We start from the raw sequence: 19,474 nt of genomic DNA on the forward strand, positions 1-19,474 counted from the left end.
CACCCCCCCCCCCATAATTCCGTTGAAATAAAGGACTAGAGGAAGGCAGAAGTTGCGGGTGGGGCTGGAAGGGGGGAAGCCCACGCTGGTGCCAACGCCACCAGAAACCCTTCTGGTGCCTTCTGAGATCACGGTGTATCTAGGAGGGGAGGAGGGAAGGTGCGCTATCTGCAGAGTCTCCACCTAATTGGATCATAATCATTTTAAACAAAATCCTACAAATGTCTTTTAAAAATAGCATCTTTGAATAAGCAGAAGGAAAAATAAGCTCCTTTCCCCCCTCTTTCCCTTTCTCTCTTTTTCTTTCTGGCAAAGACGCTCTCTCCCCGCCCTGGAGCTCAGCGCTGAAGAGCCACCTTATTATTAATCAGAATTCCCATCGTTATCCCTGGCAGGCGCATCCTTCAGTAGGGACCGCAGAAGCATCATAGAGCTGGGGCTGAGATGTGCGTGGGGGTTGTTTTTGTTACATCTTGGAAGAGAAGAGGACAGTACCAAGATCAGTGCCAAGCGTGCAGGGTGGGTTTAGGGGTGTTTTGTTAGGACTGAGGAAGGACAAGGAGTGTAGGGCCCGCCAGAGGTCCACATCTCTTTAAAGGAAAGGGAAGAAGGAACCAAAGTGACGCGTTGTTTTTAAGGGGTGGGAAAAGAAGTTTATACCCCCCCAGAAAAAAGCTGCGGGAAAGCAGGAGCAACAGGGTACTAGTCTGGACACCAAGACAAATAATTTCCTGTACAGAAGAGGAAGCAGGCTGCAGTGAGGTCCGGAGGCCAGCGCGTGGTGGTGGCAAAGGCCAGGTTTGTTGTGGGACAGTCAGCAAGAGGAAGGGAAGGTTCAGGAATAAGCAGAACAATGACTCATTTACAAGCTGGTCTCTCTCCTGAGACCCTGGAGAAAGCTCGCTTGGAGCTCAACGAGAACCCAGACACACTGCACCAGGACATCCAGGAGGTGAGGGATATGGTCATCACCAGGCCGGACATTGGCTTTCTGCGCACAGATGATGCCTTCATCTTACGCTTCTTGCGGGCCAGGAAGTTTCATCACTTTGAGGCCTTCCGCCTCCTGGCCCAGTACTTTGAGTACCGGCAGCAGAACCTGGACATGTTCAAAAGCTTCAAGGCCACTGACCCTGGCATCAAGCAGGCACTGAAGGATGGCTTCCCTGGGGGCCTGGCCAATCTGGACCACTATGGCAGGAAGATTCTAGTCCTTTTTGCAGCCAACTGGGATCAGAGCAGGTAAATCCTAAATTCAAACTTGTCCTAGGGATTCTTTTACTCTCCCATTTTCCAGAGTTTACCCTGAGTAGTGTCATGGTTTTAAAGCTTTGATGTGTTTGTTTATTTGGCTGGGGGAAAAGAGAAACTGGAACTACAAAATGAGGTTCTGGTGGGCATCCTCAGGGGTGGGAGAAAGGCTTTTATTTCTACCTTTGAAACTCTTACTTCGTGAGCACCTAGTTTCTACTGCAGCTCTAAATGCTTCCTGAACCCTAATATTGTGCTGCAATCTAAATCATTCAACTTCTAAATAAAGCTGCTAAATTTTTCACCTCTTGAGTAAGTTTACTATTCTGTGGAGAAATGAGGATGAGAATGGAGACAACTTTTCCTCCCTCCCCTAATGCAATTCTTAAACTAGGTTCATTATCATCATCACCATCACAATCACCATCACCATCATCATCATCATCATCATCTGTCTCCTTAGTACTGAGGTTTTATTTTTAAAGAATAGCCTGACATTCAACCAAGATCAAATAGTTTTGTTGCTTGGGAACTTTTCTGCTTGGTGGTGTGTAGATGAAAGAATAATATGATGTGTGTCACTTCAATGAAAAGGAAGAGTTGTACCCTCTGCCGCTGAGCATGCCTACTGACACTGAAAATAAAGGCTGACTGGTATGCTCGTTCTACACCTGTCACTAATCTAAATAATGTGTTTCCTGTCTGATGTGATTTTTCATCTTTTGTAAGCAAGTGGAAAATGTTCAGACATGTCAGTTGGTAGACTTTTGGAGTTCTATTGCTTTTTAATGGAGGAGAAATTATATTCTTATTTCATCTACATTATAACAGAAGAATGCAGAGAAGAACTCTTCCACTTCCTCAATCAAAATTATTTTCTCAGACTGAAAGACATAAAAAATTATGAAAGGGTCTTGGGTAAGGTAGTTTCAATTAAGTTCTAAGCTAAATATATTTCATGGAACTTGAGAATGTTACCAGAACTATGAATCATGAGGAGCTGGTTGTCATAACATTGGTGTATTTTTAGTTCTGTGAATGGTGACTTTTGATGCATCTGGCTCGTTGAAAACATCTCTGGAACAATTGTAAAAGACTTTTACGGTTACTGAGAAAGCTTATTGATCTTATGGTTTTCTAGAGAGGCTTCTCAGACTGTTGAAATCTTACAATGTAAGTGAATATTTTTAACAAGTTTTTACTCTTTAGTCACCTGTTCCCTATAATTCTAAGTTGAGAACTACTCTGATTTCTTTTAGGTAAATAAAAAGACAAATTACTACCTAAGGAATCATAAAGCTAAGAAACTTATAGAGTTAGCTATTGAGGGGGAATAGAGGTCTATTCCTTATTTTGGTTACTTGCAAAGATCTCACTCTACTTTTTATCAGGTGGCAAAGTTTAAAGGCCCATGAAATGCCATCTTTTGACCACAATTCCTCTTTAAGAAGCTTTTAATTTTTTTCCCATCTGAGATGTACATTGTAGGGTCATGCAAACCAATTATTGTGTATATCAAAATTGAAAAAAAAAAAACTATCCAAGAAGGAACATAATCCATATGTCAGTTAGATTGACATTTTATTTATCGAGCTACAGTGAAATGGGTGCTGTGGAAATTTTATATTTAAATATATCTCAGGGTCTGTCAAAGATATCATTAGAGAGGCAGATTGCGTTCACAGAGACGTGCATGTATATCAGACTTTTTTCACTTATTTTTATAAGTTAACTAATATTCACACTGATTTATAAGCCTAATTAAGATGAAAGTCACTTATAGTTCTCATCTATATGGGAAGTTGATTACTCCAGATTTACTAAAGAAACTGTTTTAGTTTTCTGTCTTATTCTTTCATATAAAGGATAGGTTACCAGTAATGAAAATCTATCTCCTTGGAAATCTACAATGAGAGATGATTTATTAATTGGCTTATAAAATTATTTGTATTAAAACTACACAAAAATCCTAAACATTAAAATTTCATGTACATGAAGTTAAAAATGAGAAGCTATGTTCTGTAAAAATACTCTATCTGGACCTATAGGCTAAAAATTATGAATTCTACTTCTGCGGTTGGAAACAAACAGGTATAATCAAGAAGTTATACTATGTCAAGATCAGAAGGCATACAAGTTATTTAGAGCTTGTCTAAAATTCTTCCTATATTCTTAGAAAAAAAAATCAGATCTGCGTATATCAGTAACAAGGACTAGTGGATAAGCAGCCCTATCCTCCTGACATATTCTGTAAACTTCTATCATTGAGATATATGCATAAGAACTGCTCTGAAGCATGTAGGATGGTTTCTGGCAGTTTCTTCCTCTAGTATCAGGATGTCACCAGCCCCTTTCCTACCTTGGGTCTGAATCCCTTTCCTTTCTACACTCTGCAGCCTCAATTCTTATCTGACTTGAATTTTCACAAAGTCTGTGCCACCTTCCCTCAATGTTTCCCATACTACCGTTCTGTTAGGTGGATCTGCCACATGCCAAATTCTCTCGGTCCCCACGCCTCTCCCATTCTGTGAGTCAGATCCTGCTCTCATCCTGCCAGACCAAACAACCTGGGTCTCTTGAGAAGACTGCACTTCTGATCACAATTCTGACCACCTTCCTTGAGTTGTTCTGTGAATTGCCTGGCTTTTAACAATCTTTTTTTTTTTTTTTTAAGTAGCATTGTTTTAAGAAAGTAAAATAGCATTGTTTTAAAGAGACAATAGGTGGGAACGTCCAGGATTACCCAGGGAAATTCCAGAAATGAGGTAGAAGAAAATGTTCCCTTTATTTCAAAACAGCTTATTTCCAACTTCCCAAAAGGGAAAGCAAGATTTTTTTAATCGAATTTTGAAAAAATTTTGTAAAGACCTCTGAAATAACTGATTTGTGTAACAAAAAAGACTAAGTCTTATGTTATATTTATAATAGCACGTGATCTAGAGTTATTGCTAGTTGATATTTGTTGAGTTGAAGTGAGTTATGCATTTAAAAAGAAGATTCTAAGTAGGAAGTTATCTGATGTATACTTTCTCCTGTGTGAAATTTGTAGGACAGTTTTCTGTGCTCCTCAGGAGACTAGCAACAGTAAATGTGTATGAGATCGTGACTATAAATAAAATAGTGTTTCTTTATACTGCAGTGTGGTGCAGGTCAGTTTCAGGTTATTGCAAAGAATTGGACAATTTCCAAAGCTTTTGTAGGAGACATGGAATCTTCAGGAAGACTAAGGTAAAATAAAAATATTTACAGTGTACCTGCCTTCTAACATACCTAAAAAATAATTGAAATACTAGAATGTCAAAATGACTTTCAATGTGGTCTGTGGTTTTTCTAAAAAGGATAGAACAGGGTCAGATGATTTGTTACATTTGTTGTGCAGTCTATACCTTGGTAAAGATTCATACAATTTTATCTCATTTCTTTCAGATTGTCTAACATAATTTCTGAAAACAAGAATAAATTCCACAAAATTAAAAACAACTGAACTGTTACACCACATTGCTAAGATGCAGTAGTCTTCCACGCATTATATGCTGTGTTTCCTTCCTGAATGATAGTGCCCTGCTTAGGACTCAGCAGATACCTTCAAATTGTCCACCTGATTGCAACAATAGAGTGTGAGGATAATGTAACATGAAGCTAGAAGAGATCATACTATCTTAAGAAAAGGAAGCTTGGAATTAAAGTAGAGACCGGTTTAGACTCTGGAGCATAGGAGCAGGTATCTGAGAAGTTGAAATTCACTGGAACATACTTCCTGTGAATATTCATGAGTGAATTGGGCCCCTGAAACATAATGATGACATGCATTCTGATAGTTGGCCTGTAGGTCATAAGTAGTATTTTACTTCATTAGAATTATAAAGTAGTTCTCTATACTTTTGTACATCAAACAAGCATTTATCTGGAATCTGACTAATAACCATTAGAAAACAATTAAATACAGCTAAACCAAAATGATTCCTAATATAGTGGCAATTTTGAAGCACTGACCATCTTGCACTATGTTTGGCTTGTCATGATAAACATTGATGATCACTTATAGTATTGAAGCTGTGGAAGGGATAGAAGACTGGCAGGTCAAATATCAGGCTATGATTCTCTAGCTTATCCTGGAATTTGTCTAAAAAACATATTATTGTCAGTTTGTTTATTCCTATTGTGTGGCTTTTTCATGAAAAAGAAAATAATGATATTTGCAAGTTCTGATTGACTTGTGAATATGCTCCCATGTATTAAAATAACGTGGTCAGTCTCCAAATTAAAAGAAGGTTATGTTGATAATAAATTAACATTTTAAACAGCCATAGACTATACAAGTTTGTTTTAATCCCAGCCACAAAGTTTCATTCTTCTCTGGAAGTGCACTAAAATAAAATAAAACAAAATAAAGTAAAAATTACTAGGAATAGTCAAGGGCAATTAACTATATAATTAGGGAGAAACACTCATACTCAGTAATCTTAAAACAAACAAACAAACAAACAAAAGAATATAGGCTTAATTTTTTTTAAAAAAGATTTTATTTATTTGACAGAGAGAGACCCAGCGAGAGAGGGAACACAAGCAGGGGGAGGGGAAGAGGGAGAAGCAGGCTTCCCGCCGAGCAGGGAGCCCGATTATAGGCTTAATTCTGAGGCCAGATTTTTGAAGACTCCTTGTCTCAGTTTATTAAAGTTTACTTATATTTATTTAAATATGTTTCAATTTTTTGTTTTACTGTGTTTTATATTGTGTCAAGGTCAGGAATCCTTACCCTTCAAATCCTGGAGGCATCTTGTGCTGTGTTATGGTGAATTTTGAGATTGAGTCAGAACTGGAAATGGCAAGCGTCAATTCCACAGGACTTCTGTCCCGGCAGAGCTTCTGTATTGCTTCCTTATAAGGAGGCTTTTTTTCATAAATATTCTGGAAACTGCAGGTTATTCCAAACTATGCCCTTGGTTCATACCATGGAAAATGGGAACGAAAAAAAAATTGTCCTGAGAAATGTTAGTGGAATATTGGAATAAATCTCTGGAAAAAATAGGACGGTCTCTAGAAACTGGGGCAATTATACAGTAATTAGTGAAATAAACTTGAAATAACAACGAAGACCAAGAATGCCAACCTTAAAGTAGGATGTTGATGGGGTTTGGCATGAACCAGGCTATTTTCATACTTTAGATATGCAACTTTAAGCAAAGTTGAAGAGAAGCAAAGGGTTTGAGGTTACTGCACTGAAAGGAAGCCTCAAAAGAAATGATTAAAGATATTTTAAAACAAGCCAACAGGGCGCCTGGGTGGCTCAGTTGGTTAAGCGACTGCCTTCGGCTCAGGTCATGATCCTGGAGTCCCGGGATCGAGTCCCACATCGGGCTCCCTGCTCAGCGGGGGGTCTGCTTCTCCCTCTGACCCTCTCCCCTCTCATGCTCTCTGTCTCTCATTCTCTCTCTCAAATAAATAAATAAAATCTTTAAAAAAAATAAAATAAAACAAGCCAACAGCTAGTAAATTAATGTTATCCTAGGCGAATGAATTACATTTCCTCCATTCTGGGAAAGGTTGAGCTCTTTTATATCACAGAGAGCAGGTGCATATACTTTACTAAGATAATAAACAGCACTCCTGATGTGGGGTGGGGGGAAGGATGTCCCTGTATGTCAGGTCTTTGTAACATCAAATAACAAACTGAGCAAAAAGTACTCAATTCAAATCATTTTTTAAAAAGTACGCCTGAGTCAAGCATTTGTTACATACATAGAAATTTAGTAGGTGCCAGGGGCAAATGAAGACATGTAACATATTCTTTGTACCATCAAGGGGCATATGACCTCTGGGAAGAAAAAACATGAGGCGCTAAATAACTACCAGAGAGGTTGTAAGTGCTTAATGGGGGTACTGTTTGCCTGTGCTCGAAGTTCAGGGCCAAGGGGCAGCTGCGGGCTCCTCAGTGTTGTGCAGAGAGAACATCGCCTTCTCCGTTAACAGAATTTAACCTTTTATTGTTTCATTTTAATTCATTAATTAATTACTTCATTTATTCATTCGTTTAAAACACTTTTATAGCATGTGTGATGGGCCAGGTATTCTTCTAAGCCCTTTACAACATTAATCTATTAAATCTTTATCACAATCCTACAAGGCAGGTCCTATTGATATCCACATTTTGCAGATGAGGAAGCTGAGACTCTGGGCAGTTGAGTGTCTCACCCATGACCATACAACTAGTAAGTGAGTTGGTCAAACTTTTTGTGTGCGTATAGACAGTTACCGAAAGGAGTCTAGTGAAAAACAAATCTACGGGAAAGAATTCCATCTAACGTTTAGAAAATCTTGACCGAACATCAGAATAGACCATTAGAAAGTTCAGTTGCTGGAATAAATCTCCGAAGACAAAGACTGCACTTAGCAGAACTTTGCTGAGAGTATTCTACCCTCAAAAGAAGAGTTGCCTTTCTGATGTTTGCATTTTTTCCAGCACAGTTCTACTTTATTTTGTTTTGTTTTATTTTATTTATTCTGATGTCAGGAGGTGCACATTGTTTTACCTTTTTTTCTCCAAAGAAAGACATTATTCCTGTAGATGTTTCATTTTCAGTGATTCACTTGTTCTCACTCACCTACATTCCCACAGCTGTAAAACTAAAGCAAGGCTCAGACAGTTAATCTTCTGTGCTCAGTGATATAAGCCAGACAGATGATTATTTCAGAGTTCATATTTTCTCTAGGGTTTGTAGATCTCTCCTCTTCCCATTCAGACTCTTAGGAATGTCTTCTCGCCTTTCCTTCCCCAAAACCTGCTGCTGGGGCCAGGTTGGAGCTTGCCCTGTAACCTGGCAAGGTGACATGTTGGTATTGACTTCCGATCTGTCTTCTGACACACATGCCACAGAGACCTGAAAAAGCAGAACAGCTATTCATTAGACTGTGTTCTAGGTATGAGGTAGCCTGGGGAGTGCAAAGAAGTCAAGTGTCAGAAAGACCCGGCTTCTCATCCAGGCTCCCCGCTTTACTCCCAGGGTAATTCTGGGCAAACCATTCAAATTCTCTGAGACTGTGTCCTCACCTCCAAAATAATAGGAACAAAGCCAGCATAGAGACTTTGAGCTTGTTTTGAGATTAAGATAATGCATTTGAAATTGCCTTGGAAATCTTAAACGATTACACAGATAGAGGTATTATTATTATTACCACTCAGTAATATAAAACACCTAGATAGGTTCACCAGCTTTAGTGCTAAAGATACCCCGAGGCATTAATAGAGGCAATTCTTTGCTGTTGTCTTTCCCCTCAGCACCTTTCTAATAAGAAGTGCTTCAGACATGAGAAATGTGGCTTAATGAAAACTGAGGGGTGGGGGTAGCCTTAATGAAGAATTTAATAATGGTTGATTGATTTAGTGACAAAGGGAAATTGCTTGTTGTTGTGCTGTTCAATGTGATGCCCAGATGCCAGTTTTTCCTTGTCAAACTGAAAGAAAAGGTTGGGGAATGGGAAGGAAATGACCTGTTTGTGATTTAGGTTGCTCTTTCCACGGATTATAAGTTGTAGAGGACGCCACTCTGTAAGCCCCAGGACAGCACAGGTCAGTCAGCACCCCCAATCCTTGCATGGCCAGAGGCAAGAGAACAAGCTTCCCTGCTCTTGACTGTATCCGTAGCAAATAGGAGATACAGGTGTCCGTCTTCTCCATACGGTTTTTACATATTATCGGAGCTCTGCTGTCTTTCAAGAGCAATGGTCTATATAGTCTGGCGTCCCGGTTGTAAAATCCCTTACTGTTGTTATTATTTCTTCTTACTACCTGCTATGCATCATCCTCTCCAAGTTGATTTCAGATGCAGGCTTTACTTAATGCTGTTTTGAGAAGCACAATCAAGAGTCGAGAGCTGCATTAATGTGCTAGTTTGTTATTTATGGCTTTCTTCCAACATACAAGGGAAGAATAGCAATGGTGGAGCTCCTACAGTTGGGAGATAAACCTCAAACACGAGCATACTTATTGTAATGGCCTCAGGTTTGTAGATTGTAACAGTTAAAAAATGATTTCAAAGAGAAGAATGAAAGTAGGATTCCAGAAGATGTAAAATTCATAAAATCCTCCATTTCTTTGGGGATATTTGACAGACTTTAGCAAGATCTCATGTAATAATGTTCTGCTTATGAAGAGCCTGCTGAGCTGCTAATGGTAGTAATGAGACATGTTTGACAACAGAGGACTGGAGTGTCAAGAGTGGTTTTGACCTGCCCTTTGAATGCGGTTAGCTAAGATGTTTTAATGTTTCTTTTCTTCAATTTGGACATCAGAATGATTTATATAAGGATCATTTGATTCTCCTTTTGAAGAAAGATAATAAATTTAAAAACTTGGTGAAATTTGCTCTTGAAAACTTGGCAAAGCTGCTTTTCTTCATCTCTGATCATGGGATTTGCCTTACTGTATTTCCTTGGGAATAATGATATGTCTGTAAATTTTTCTCTTGATTTGACCTCAGTTTTGGAAAACCATTCTTAAAATGTGTTGTTTAAAACAAATTGCCTTTTGATGTCTGCCTTTACTGGTGCTATGGTTTATTCTCACTGGATATAATACATCATCCTTCCAAAGCTGATTTCAGAGTCAAGTTTTACTTAATGCTATTTTGGTATTATTAATGCTGTTTGGTGTTCTTATGGGTAACATAAGAATAATCATAATGGGGAGAAATTCTAAATTGGACTTTTCTAATTAAAAATTAGAAAAATTATTATTATGAATTTCAGGAATTAAAATGAGTATTTTTTTAAACAGGTCTCCAAATTTAAACCAGAAATATAGCCTTCCTCCTCCATCTTTCCAGTCTGTGTAGGTTTATAGGCTTTTTGTCATAACACTGTGTTAGGCTATTATATGCATAGAGGAGATAGGCCAGCCAAGGAGTGACAAATAAGGTATTCAACCATACATATTTTACAGATTTAAAGACAAATAGGTAATAGAACTCTACACAAAATTTTATTATCTTACATGTTCAGGAAGTATTTTGGGATGCCATATCTTTATGCCTGTAAGATAGGCTGTATACCTTCCAAAGGTTTAAAAATAATCTCTTGATCCTTGCCTTTTATAAGAGTAATAAGCTATCTAAAGATCATCATTAATTTTTAAGTATAATGTACAAATAGCCTTTAGTTCTGATTATATCCTGCTTAGTACACTATGTCTATGGTTACCATTACAATAAAAAGTATGCTCTGTATCTATTCCAACCAACATTTACTGAGCACTTGCTGTATACCTAGCACTGTGGAATTGCTTTCCCCTGAATTGTGTCTTTAACTTGCCCCCCCTGCCCCCCACGGCCAGTGAGATCGAGTAAGCTAATCATAGGTACTTCCATTTTTTCATATAACGGAACTGAGCCTCAGAATTATAGATCAATGGCGTGTCCAGGACCACACTGCTAATGAAGGACAGGGAAGAGATTCCATCCTGAAGTCTTCTGACACCGTGCCGTAGGCTTGAGTAATGCTGGGATCCCAAAGGGATTCTATTCCAAACTACTGATTTTACAGATGAGGAAATGAGACCCAGAGCAAGTGAAAAATCACCTGAAGTTCCTTTCTGGACTACTATGCTTTCTCCATTCGCCTCCAAATGTTTCTAGAAGTGAAAAATAGAACTACTCCCTCATATGTACTCACTATCTCATACTGTCTTCATCGAAGGGATTTCTACCCCTAATCTACCAGTCCTCCCCATCCCACCTGTTTCCTGAGGTCAACATTTCTTTCTCTAGCTTTTGCTAGATGTCTCCACCTGAATATGTGAGGGGAAAAAACTTGAAATGTTAACATTTTCATAAATTTGGTGATTCCTCTTGAAATGCTGGGATCCCCTTCTTGAATAACTATTTTATTTTCTTCTCAGCTCTGACTACGTTACCTCCTTCACTTACTTGAACTTAGGATCTGTGTGTTTTTGACTTTGGAATTTTCCCCCTTGAGCTTTCTCCTCAGTTTAGGATCTACTTTTTCAGATGTTTACTTGATATATCTTTCTGGGTGTACTACATACTTCTCACCAATACTACAATGGGCTTTATTCCAAGCTCTACATTTTCAGATCATCCAACTGTACCCTCTTCTTGCACTATTGATTTTGATGAAAGATTTTACCATTTATTCAGGCTCTGAAGCTAGAAAATCTTTGTGTCATCTTTTACTCTTCCTTCAATCTTAGTCTCTGTGTCTAATTAAGTATTACATTTTAACAAATTGACCTCTAAAATACTTCTCAAATTTGGCTTTTTTTCTTTGCTCTTCGTTCTGTTGCCTTCGCTGAGGCAGTATCTTACTCTAATTAGTGCCTTGGCACTCTAGTCTACTCCCATTCTACAGGAACGTAAGGAGCATTAATTGGGTTCCTACAATGTGCCAGGCACTGTGCTAAGGTGCAAGGCTGAAAAAGATAAAGACTCAATCCCGTATCTTTCTTTCTTTCATTGCATCTTTATGATATTAACTCCATATGAGTAATTAAAATCTGCTGACATTTTTAACCACAGCTGTTTACCCTAGTGTTCTTGTTTATTGGTGGAACTCCTTCAAATCTCATTCTCAACTTTTCCAAATGTGAAGGTGTGAAATGTCAATATTACTGAGGGCATTCTTGAGCTGCTTCAAAAAATACCATGCCTAGTTTTCAGGATAGGTGAGATGAGATTTTAGAAAATCATAGGAAGGCCTGGAGGTAAAGGAAATGGTTGTAAAATATGAAACAAAATATTTTCAAAAGTATTTTAGTTTGTTTGGGGAGAATACATGTTAAATTCTAATATGTCCCTGGAGTGCAGCAAATAAATTTCCTCTTGGAAGAAGATTTCTAAACAAAATTATCTTCAGACTCCTGAGGTATTTTAAAAGGAATTTTCAGTGTGTTAAACACTTTCTATAGCTTTGACAAAAGTGGTTGTTAGATTTAATGTAGTCCATTTCTGTTGCTGATAGGTACACACTGGTGGATATTTTGCGTGCCATCTTACTTTCTTTAGAAGCTATGATTGAAGATCCTGAGCTTCAGGTGAATGGATTTGTTTTGATCATAGACTGGAGTAACTTCACCTTCAAGCAAGCCTCCAAACTTACACCAAGCATGCTGCGATTGGCTATTGAAGGCCTTCAGGTAAAAATTGACAAATTACCCAGTTTCTCAGTCTTTCGTGTTTGACTTCTCTTATCTAATGTGTTAGAATGACAAAATGTCTTACTTAAAGAATAATAAAAACATTTTTTAAAAATAGTTTTTAAGCACCAACACTAAAACACTAACTGGACAAAGGATTATAGAAGAAAAGTTGAAAGATATGGACCTTTTAATAGATGGGGTTCGTAATACTAGGTACAAACCTCACTATGTCTAAGCATAAATGTGGGTGATGACCTGAGATTTTTATCGTGATAATCAGAACAAAGAGCACATTTTGGATTTTAATTATTAGCTATTTAGGCTTTTTTGTTTTGTTTCTCTTTCTTTTTCTGTGTATATTAATTATTAGCTAAATATTTGTTTTACTATTCCATTTAACCTCCTGAATTAGGGATATGATCATTAATATCTTCATGTTGCCCAAAAAGCTGTTAGAAAAGCAATCAATCAATATGCATTTTGGTATCTAAGATTTGGAATCACTGTTTTGAATTACTTCTCTAGACTTAATTCGGGTTTTTGTTGTTGTTGTTTTGGTGGAAGGCCCATCACATGGAAGTGACATAGAAATGGTGCTTCTTCCAGTGAACGACTCTTAACCTCATTCGGAACTATAAAGTGGAAAATCAATTATTAGTTAGTGACATGTCATAAACCTACTTTTTAAGTTTTAGGATGTCCTTCCACTTTCTGTGGTTTGCTTTACAGTACTTTGTATATAATACTTATGGAATAAATCTTAAATTCTTTACCAAATTTGCAAATTAACTCTTGAGTGGTATTAGTTACTATTCTCTGTATATTCAACATGTATCTTAGAAGTTTGCAAGTCAACAGTTAATTTTTGTAACTTTTACCACTGAAAATATCCCTTGTTTTAAAATGACTAATTATATCTTTGTCATTCATTAGGCCAGAATGCTAGACTTTATTTTTTCATGTTGAATAGCCAAAATTATCCAGATCTCTGTTCCATGGTAATTTCTGACTGTGTCTGTAGGCATTTAAATTGATGGCTGATGACTCAACTAAAAATGGTCCATTTCTCCAGGTAGCAGGACATCTTAACCAAATTGAATTCACAGTTTGGATTTTGCCCCTGAAGTGAATAAGGCACACTGATCCTTTTTCTTTGCATAGCTTTTTCCTGATGCAGGTTTCCTGACTTGCTCTGGGTGAGTCAGCGGTGCTCCTGTCTTATCTTAAACAACATCTTTTTTAAAACTCCATAGAGACAGTTAATAGGGATTGAGAGAGGACACAGGATAAGCATGTTTGGAAATGCATTTTTCATGTGGAATCAGTCCTAATTCTGCACTATTGCCAGCAGTGTGGAAAGTGTCCTTCGCTTTATAAAGAAAATTGGGTACCACAACCATGTTACTTAGCACAGAATGGCAATCTAGCCTTTCATAATTGTTTTATCTTTTTTTTTTTTTAATTTAACTTGTCATCTTTTTTTGCAAGATGGGTAGGCTAGGCCTTCAGCTACAGGAAGAACTGGAGAACTCATATTATTTGTAGAAATTGAAAAAAAAAAACCACCTCAAGAATAGACTCAGTATCTTGTTATTTGCTAACTTACATGCTTTATGGAGTCATTCAATAGTAGTGTTATAAGTCAGTCCAGGAGGGAGAACTGACAACCGGGACATGTTTGGGAGCTTCCCCATTAGCCATGGCCACAATCCAAATTTCTTTAAGTGCTAAGTGTCAGCAAGATAGGAACTACAGTCAATTTAAATCTCTGTGTTTGTGTTGGAGAGAGAAGGATCCCCTCCTCAGGTGGGGACCTGTGCTGGCTGCCTTGTTTCTTTCTATTCCCCATGAAGGTTTCAGTCCTCTTTCCTTTCTCCCAGGACCCAGACTGAGGAAGCAGGGTTGATTTCCCCCGGTTGTGAACTGGGAAGCCACTTAAAAGAAAGGAAATCTTTATGGGGAATAAATTTGACATGTTACTAATATTTATTTTATTTTTAAAAAAGATTTTGTTTATTTATTTGAGAGAGAAAGAGACAGAGACAGAGCATGAGCTGGTGGGGGAGGGGCGGAGAGAGGAGGAGAAAGAGGGAGAGGGAGAAGCAGACTCCCCACTGAGCAGGGACCCCCGACTCGGGGCTCCATCCCAGGACCCTGAGACCATGACCTGAGCTGAAGGCAGATGCTTAACCAACTGAGCCACCCAGGGCCCCTGTTATTAACCTTTAAACTCAGTTTTCCTCCAGTTTGGATTGATTTTTAAATGCTCTGTATCTACGTGTCTATCTTGTATCTATGTTTATATCTATATCTAGATTTAAAAAAATAGTAATTCCAAGATGTACTAAAAAGGTTCCATTCATTGAGACAAGCATGATTTCCTAGTTTGTCTTCTACTGAAGTAACATTTTGACTTTTCTAATCATTCCTCTGTTTTACTTTGCATAAGCTCTGTGAGAGACATTGTTGCCTTGATCCATGTTTCATGCAAAGCATCAGTAAACTTTTTTTGAGATTAACATAAGACCAAAAAAAGGTTTGAAGTAAGATACGTACGCAATTTTAGGTTGCTAAACACAACTACTACCATCACCAAGACTACCAGTACTAGCACAATAGTAAACACCTTCCGATGAACCCAGTCAGGGAAATTAAGAGATGGGGATATCTTTAATAACTCAGCGATAATTTATATCATGCTATAATCTTGCTATAATATGTTACTTTTATTCAGGCAAACATAAAAAAATACTCTAAGGAGTTGAAGTAAGAATGAGAAAGGTCATCAATGGGTCTAGTGCCAGGAAGAAAACTTACTTTAATAATGTGTATTGTTAATGGGATGAGGCAACTGTGCTTTGCAGAGGCCCCATCTCTTTTCTTCTTTAGGTATAACCTATCTAAATGCACACACCAACCCCCTTTTTCTCAAGCAAGAGTATTTTGAGTGACCTGGCTAGAGATAGCACCTGAGACCTGGGAGAAAGACACATAGACCATTGCTTTCAAGACCTACCTATGATCAAAGTGCAAGGTTAATAGGGAGATAATGTGGAAGGGTGGAAATAGAATAGGCTTTAGAGGCTGATAGGCCTGGATTTGGATGACAAGCCTGCTACATACTAAATACTTGGGCAAATTACTTACCTTGTTTGAATCTCAGTCTATTCATTTATACCAATTTTAAAGTATTAAATTAGAAATGATATATCTTGTACCTAACAGGTGATGGCCATGCTCAAAGTAATTGATATGGATAAGCTTATTTGGCAGGTGACATATTTTTCTGCATGTGTGCTGGTTTTCTCACAATTCAGTGACTACTTAGACTATTTAGACTTAAAGCTGATCGACTTTGGGATCTGAATTACATGATCTTTTGCTTTTAGTGCTTAGGTTATCAGTACACAGATTGCATTTTTTTTTTTTTATCACTTCACTGTGTGGTTAAGTAGCATCTAGATATTTTCATGTTAGGTGCCAAATAAAATATTTTTTTCATGTTGGAAGCCAAATGAAAAATGAGATTGTTTCACCTAGTGAAAATTAATCTTTGTTTTCTTGGGGAGAAACTCCAGGCACAGTTGGAAAGGTGATGACTGTGGGGATATCCTTGGCCTGGAAGGATGAGCAAGAGTTTGCTAAGTGGACAAGGATAGGAAGAACATTTTGGGCAGGAAAACTTTGGGAAGGTGCTTTGAACAAACATACAGCTGTAAAGCATTGAAGGTACATGATAAATCTGTTTTGAGGTGGCTAGACCAAGAAGTGAATTGAGGCAAATGACCAGAGGATGAGCCAAGAAAGGCTGGCTGAGAACTGTTTCAATGGGATGGAGGATGGCATTCTATGTGATTTGTCCTGTGTTCTCCAGACATGGGGGAGGTTTGGGACAAGCAAGTGACCTGATCACTCCTTTGTTTTGGAAAGATCTCTTGAGTAGAAGAAAGGACTTGGATAGAAGGATGGAGAAGTTAGATTTAGAGAGCCCCCATACTACCATGGAGTAACTATATTGATCTCATTTGGTAGGACAGGAAATGAAACTTCAGGGTGTTTAGGAGAGTTAACCAAATTTTCTCAAATGACATAAAGGCGTGAGTCCAGGTTGTCTGACTCCAAAGACCAGTGTCTCTCCTGAATCTTGTTTCTATTGTTTCCAGGGCTGTGTTTAAGAAAAAGCGGGTAGGCTCAGATTATAGTAACTTCGCTCCCCCATGCCAAATCCTCATGCTATACTATGAGTGAAATTTGTTTTGGGGTTAGGGAATACAATTCTAACTAAAGAAGTCACAATGGCTGACCTATGGCAGAACGATTTTCTTCTTCCCAGTGAAAATCCTCCTTGAGTAATTGCCAGCCTCTCAGTTCCCTGTGATAAAGGCCAAGTGAAAGGCACTTTTCCGTAGCCAAAGAGAACTTTTATCAATACAACCACAGATTGATAAACCACTCATGATATTGGTCCAAGGCAATTCTGTATGCTTTCTCTGTGCAGAATCTGTAAACACATTTTTAAACAAAAGGCCTCAAACATTTTTACCAACATAATGTAGTTCCTTGATAGATAAGAGGCAACAACAGATATTTTTGTGGAAATAAATTATTCAGACTTCATTGGAAAGAAACAAGAAAGAAAATTATCTTGCTACTAATAAGAAGTTAATTGATTGGGGGTAGTCATAGTAACAGGAAGCATCTTAGAAAATCAATACAAGATTAAGTGGTTGTGACTTGTAGCCCTGGGAAGCCAATTAAAACATGAAATATTTGGAAATACCTGGAACAGTTTAGACTGTTTGAATTTACAGTGAAACAATGTTCTTTTTAATATTTCTTGTCCTTGTTCTATTTTTATTTTTTCTCATAAAATATGAGCATTCTTAAAACTCTTTAGTAATGAAAAACTCAAACTCTTATGAATCCAGAATCTCTTGTCATTTTTTTTTTTAACTTAATACTAACGGTACCTGTGTTGTTCATTGTTCTTCGGATATATTTATCTGTTTTTCCCTCTTAGCTCTGTCCTGCTGTGTCTCAGTGCTTTTGTTTCACAGTTTCACAGGAATCCCCAAACTCCATCTGCTGAAAAGTACATAATGTAGTCAAGGCGCGGCTCGCTGTCAGGAGGTTTGGCTGTAACAAGGAACTGAATAGCTCTTTGAGTTGCTACATAAAACTCAGATGTCAGGGCCATCACAAAATGCCTAAATCAGTGCCAGATATTTTAAGAGCCCTTAATAAATAGGACTTGTGAAAGAATAAAGAATATGTAATCAATCTACAGTACTTAATGCCAGCCCTTTCTTTGGTCTAAAGGGTCTAGTGTTAGGAGCAGCCACCAATCTGTTAGCTCTGGGAGCTCTGGTCATTCATGTGGAAGGCAGACAGCACTGCTTCTACAAATTCTGGCTCTGACTGTTTGGAAGCCCAGTCCTACCAGGGGGAGCTTGCCAAAAGCAGAAGACATGCTAATGACTTGGAACATCACTGTCCAAGGCTAGCGGGTGAGGAGCCCCATTAACTTCAGTCCAGCATTAGTTTGTGCAGTCCTCTAAATCTTATCCACAATTTCTGGCAGCTTCCAAATTGTGTGTGTGTGTGTGTGTGTGTGTGTGTGATGGTTAAGAGAGAATATCAAAAAAGAACTCAGTGAGACATTGGGTAAATTAGAAATTTGTAATAAAACAAAAGGTCTCTGTGCTTTGCAACAGTGTTCTTTGCAATGGTTGTTAACCTGCCAATAGTGTTCAGGCTTAAAATGCTTTGGACAGTAGCAGAAACTTCTTGCATTCAAGCTACCTTGTAAACTTAAGGCAGCATTATGGTGCATTGATGGGAGAGGGCTGAAACCATGCCTATCTTTTAAAAAAATGAACACAGATTCATGAACTGTATTCATTCAGACAGCCTGAAGGTGGGAGCATTTATTTCCACATTTTGTATGCACAGGCAGAACCATATTGAGAAACAGCGACAAGGGTAGTGTGTAAAAAAAGTGACATTTTTTTCATCACATGCATAGCTGTCTGAGCTAAGTGTGCTTCCTTTCAGTTGTTACTTAACCTAAAACAAATGAGTGAAACCCTTAAAGTTGCTTTATTTCATGGTGTGAGAATGTGGTGGTTTGGCTGAGAGGTTTCGTTCCCAGAAGTAGGACGTTGGAAGTCTTTTTAAAAGCTGACAATAGGCATGTAAAAGCTATATATAATATTCAGTTCAGCAAGTGGGCTAAGGATTATATAACCTTTGATAGTGGGCTAGGATAATTCTGTGTATGTATATATTACATATATACATATAAATGTCTATATATTACTATTTTTTTCTGGCATTACAATTGCTATTTTATGTTTTGATTAGCAGCTAAATTGTTTAAAATGTCTAGTTGTAGGAAGTATGTGTCACCCTTGACGAAAAATGAAGAGATGTGTGCTCTAGAGTTACTTAACACATACTTGCTGACTTAAAGTGTTAGTAATCATCAATACAATTTAATACCTCTACACTTTCAATTTAATACCTCTACACTACTGAAGGAGAGTGTATTTGCCTCAAATAACCAAATAATTGCAGTGACAAAAGGGAAAGAAGCAAATAGCAATCATTTGGTCTGAGTCAGTGAGATAATGATAAATGGATAGAAAGTAATTATCTATAATGAAAAACTGAACGAACCATATGAGCTGCTCTGCATTTCATTTTATTGGCTATGTTTAGACATGTCCTTAACGAGAGAACAAAAAAGATGAGTAAGTGCAAGTTCTCTTTTATTCTTTTTAGTAACAATGCAAATGCATCTTGATACGTCCTTCTCCCCCAGTGGAGCTTTATTTTTTCACTCTCCTCAGTTCTAAAGTGCAAAATGTGAACAGCCACTTATCCTTTCAAAAAATTAGTTCTGATGCAATGGAATACTATTCAACCTTATAAAAGAAGGAAATTCTGCCTTTTGCAATAGTATGCATGAACCTGGGAACATGCTAAGTGAAATAAACCAGGCACAGAAAGACAAATGACTGCATGATCTTACTTACATGTGGAATCTAAAAAAATTCAAATTCATAGTAACAG

General features: G+C 37.8%; 1 protein-coding gene across 1 annotated transcript in view; it reads left to right on the forward strand.

Moving 5' to 3' along the window:
• The first annotated feature begins 303 nt into the window (after positions 1–303).
• The window catches only part of CLVS2 (clavesin 2), a 70,899-nt gene continuing 51,728 nt past the window's right edge, over positions 304–19,474 (forward strand). The window contains exons 1-2 of the mRNA XM_081828903.1: positions 304–1,242; positions 12,223–12,397. Of these exons, the coding sequence (XP_081685029.1) occupies positions 854–1,242; positions 12,223–12,397 (564 nt within the window). The 5' untranslated portion in view covers positions 304–853. The remainder of the gene's footprint in view (positions 1,243–12,222; positions 12,398–19,474) is intronic.

This window comes from Leptonychotes weddellii, chromosome 8, assembly GCF_054177405.1.
Source record: "Leptonychotes weddellii isolate Sample4059 chromosome 8, ASM5417740v2, whole genome shotgun sequence".
Lineage (NCBI taxonomy): Eukaryota > Metazoa > Chordata > Mammalia > Carnivora > Phocidae > Leptonychotes > Leptonychotes weddellii.